At 35.4% G+C, this 4,024-nt stretch overlaps 1 protein-coding gene across 1 annotated transcript in view; it reads right to left on the reverse strand.

Annotated features, from left to right (window-relative positions):
- LOC100798179 (AP2-like ethylene-responsive transcription factor ANT) overlaps positions 1–3,410 on the reverse strand; it is a 5,079-nt gene extending 1,669 nt beyond the window's left edge. The window contains exons 1-8 of the mRNA XM_026127645.2: positions 2,414–3,410; positions 1,278–1,974; positions 878–960; positions 725–733; positions 530–618; positions 374–447; positions 238–288; positions 57–133 (exon numbers count right to left, since the gene is read on the reverse strand). Coding sequence (XP_025983430.2) covers positions 57–133; positions 238–288; positions 374–447; positions 530–618; positions 725–733; positions 878–960; positions 1,278–1,974; positions 2,414–2,789 — 1,456 coding nt within the window. The 5' untranslated portion in view covers positions 2,790–3,410. The remainder of the gene's footprint in view (positions 1–56; positions 134–237; positions 289–373; positions 448–529; positions 619–724; positions 734–877; positions 961–1,277; positions 1,975–2,413) is intronic.
- Positions 3,411–4,024: the final 614 nt, after the last annotated feature.

Genomic DNA, 4,024 nt, shown 5'->3' on the forward strand with positions numbered 1-4,024 from the left:
AAGATTTGGCAATGAAGTACGAGGAAATGCGACAACTACTTTCTGGAAGGACTTACTGAATGTCCCAAGATAAAGGTCCTTATTTCCTGCAACTCTGCCTATCCTTGCTTGCCACCTGCCATGTTGGTGGTGCCTGCATAACATTCAAAAATGGAGTTAACCCCTAATTAGCCAACATGTTTAATTTCTATAGTTTATAAAATAAAAAATAAAAAGTGGCAGAGGAACAGCATGAACCTTGTCACTCCTCTGTACATTGAGGCACCCCTTGAAAACCCACTACTCTTTCTGCAAAGCAATCACCAACATCATCATTATACATTAAAAATAATTGTAGCTTTTAGCATAATAATAATAATAATAATATATGTACCTTCTCAAGTGGGCCACGTATTCCTGCCTACTCATATTCTTCATTTCTTCAAGTTGAGTTTGGTAATTTTCTAGCTGCCAAATAGAAAGAGAAAATGGGACTCCAAGGAGAAGTACAATATTATAAGCCAGAAATGCCACCTGAATTGAAACATACCGGGAAGTTTATGTGTGTTGAAGGTCCCCAATACTTGAGAGCCGCAAGATCATAAGCCCTTGCAGCTTTCTCTTCCATATCATAACCACCTTCAGTTCACAAACAAAAAAAATCACCACTAATCAAATTAGCATTTAGTAAAAAAAGTATGAGCACTGAAAACGCGGACACTTTGGAAAAGAACTAGTAGCATACCCAAATACACTGTGACATGCAACGTTTTGTTGAGTGGTCAATGGTCATCCGCATTGTGAACCCACACAATAGGTGAAACAAAGTTAGTGGGCACAGCTTCAAAAACAAAGTAAAATAAATACTTTAAAATAAATAAAGTCTGTGCTAACAAACCTTGTCGTCCTTTCCTTGTTTGCCCTTCCTTCTTGCAACTGTTATCCCACAAATGTGCTTCATATCTACCAGTCCATCTATGCCTGCATACACAACCACCAAGAATGTCACCACAAAATTTACTTAAAAAAACACCATAAGTTAAACTCAAAAAGTAAAAATCCCCATGAATTTGACTAAATAAACTCCAAAATTTGTTAAAAAGTAGAACTAAAGAAAAGATATGAAAATGAAAATTACTATGGTAAGAAAGGACCACTAGGGTCAGCTTAATAGTAAGAATTTGAATAGCTTACATGGAATTTCAGATTTAAACCTCATTTTTGCTATTATACACAAAAGAAGGAAATAATTATAGAAACAAAGAGGTGAATGAAGGTGAAGTGAACTAAGTACTAACCTTGTGACACCTCTATACTGAGAAGTTCTTTGACCAAATGTGTCGATGGATTTCCTATGCACAGGTTGCTTCTGTCCAAGCTTAGAAGAGCCTCTCTTTTTGGCATCCACAGCAACTGAGTCAGTTCCAGAAGATGAGATCTGAGTTGGAACAGTGACACAGCTTGATTGAGAACCAGGACTCATAGACAAACTCAAAGACTGTAACTCACCACAACCAACACTACTACCAACACCAACATTCCCATAAGCTACATTATTATCCTCTCCAAGGCCACCACTGCTACTACTATTCACTTGATGCTGCTCCAGATTCTGCTGAGTGGAAGAAGAAGAGTATTCCCTTGTTGGCACCCAGTTTTTGAAGCAAGCAATGCTGCCTTCAACCACTTGAGGCATTTGGGAGCTGCAAACTGCAACGTGTGGTTGTTCCTTGGTTTCTTCTTCCTCCACTTGGTAAATCCCAAGTCCTGAGTAATATGGGTGATGATGGGTTTGGTGCCTGAAATGGTCAGAAAGAAGGTCAAGAGAAGATGAATGGTCCCTGTTGGTTTCAGGTTCAGCATTCTGGTTGCTGTAGTAGATACTGTCTAGGCTTAGAGCCATTGCTTCTCTCTCATGGGTTCCATAGTCTTGAGCCCCCATAGTTGCACCACCTAGGAAGTCCTCAAGTTTTGGAGATGAAGTTGGCACCATCACTTCAACAACAACAAAAAACGGCCACAACATGAACAACAACCTTAAAGGATCCTTTATATTGCAAATTACAAAACAAGAAAAAAACTAAAACAAAAAATGCAGTTTATCGTGTCGTTTTATAGACAAATATTAATTGTATATTGTTACTTTGATAGATTTTTGTTAATAAGAGGAATCGAACTGTCCCGATCTTTTCCTCCTCATTCTTAATCATTCAGGAAATCTTATATCTCCGATGCAGCAGTTTATCATATAATTTTTCGGTGTTTTTCTCCAATCAGAATTGAAGTATCACCTCAACAAAATAATAATCTTCATTAAAGATTATCCGGGTGAAACTCTAATTCTAATGGAAGAACAACCCAAAAATAAAAGCACCTAAAGAAGTTGAAAGGAAAGATTTTGAATGTATGGAAGAGGGTAAAAAGAAGACCTTACTTTGGGTTTGTGATCTTGTTAGAGCCTCCATAATGCAAAGTGACCCATCTGACTTGAGAGGCATCATGGCCAAAGGAGTGTGAAAGGCACTGTTTTCTCCAACACCATAACATATTCCAGAGGTGTTGAGGTGCGAGGGTGACATATAGAAGTTAGTGGGAACAGTGTTGTTGTTGTTGTTGCAAGCTGCAGCAGAAGCCTCGTGAGGGTGATGATAGTAGTGATGATGATGATGGTGTTGGTGGGGATGATGAGGACCAGTGGTAGTAGAAGAAGTAACAACATCCATTTTCATGTGGGGTGAGAGAGAGAATCCCAACCAGTTATTATGATTGTTCCCATCATCAACGGTGTTACTATCATTCATGGACTTCATCTTTGCTTCTTTTTTTCTTGGTTTTTTCTTTTCTTTCTCAACTTATAAATTACTTGAAAAAGGTTTGAACTTTAAACTTGCTATTGCTAGCACCACCACCAGCAGTATCTTCTCTCGTAGCAGCAGCAGCTAGGCAAAGTCAATCATTGGGTGATAAATAAACAAATCATATAAAAATAATAATCTTCTTGTTACCAATGAAGACTTGGTTTTTGTTGTTTAGCTACAGCAAGGTTTTTCTTTCTCACACCAACAAAACAAGCAAACCAAACTCTCTCTTTTCTCTCTCTCTTTCTTCACTCGAGCATAATAAAACTGGTCTCTTTAAACTAAGCAGAAGGAATAAGTGTTACTAGCAAGTGATATTGGGAGCACCCACTTCATTCCATAGGGATCTGTGTATTTATGTGTATATATACACACAAAGTCTTTTGCTTTTTTTTTTTCTCTTATTTTTTTATAAAAAAAAAAAGAGAGAAAACTCTGCCACCCCTCTTTAGACTTAGCTTTTTCTTAAACCCTATGTGAAACCCAGAATCTAATTTTTCAAAGTGGATAAGAAGAAAGAGCCCAAAATGGTAATGGTGAGATGAACTTTTTTTGGTCAGTTTCTGAAAACTTGAATGCTAGTAGGTGAATCTAGTGAGCGCAAATGACCAAGATATAGACGGTGAGGGGATTTGGGAAAAGATTCAGAAATCAGCCAAAAAAGTTTATTTAATATTTTATATATATTTTTGGGTTATTATATTTTATACTTTTACCTCATCCACATTCACATTTTTTTAAAATATATAAATTTAATAAGATATCAAAAATTTATAACATTTACATCTGGATCAATAAACTAAATTATATCACTTTTATTTCCAAATTGAAATATACATATACACATATTAATTGACTTTTAAAATATAATAATAATTTTTGGATGCTTATTAATTACAAACAATTTATCAACACTTTAGATTTCTCTCTTTTTTTTATATATGTTACGTTATCAAAATATCAATCTCTTATTTTTCTTTTTTTTTTATCTCCTTGTCTGGTCTAAAGACATCACAAGTATTGATTGAGTAAGATCTTCTACAAAAGTTTTCTTAACTATTTAATGTAGTTAAGGAGTCGAAATTTAAATTTGAGACATTTAATTAAATTGAAACATCACATTAATTAATTCAAGTGTTAATCTGTTTTCATCTCCTTGTAAGTATAGACATAAAATAGTATCTAAT

Source organism: Glycine max, chromosome 17, assembly GCF_000004515.6.
Source record: "Glycine max cultivar Williams 82 chromosome 17, Glycine_max_v4.0, whole genome shotgun sequence".
Lineage (NCBI taxonomy): Eukaryota > Viridiplantae > Streptophyta > Magnoliopsida > Fabales > Fabaceae > Glycine > Glycine max.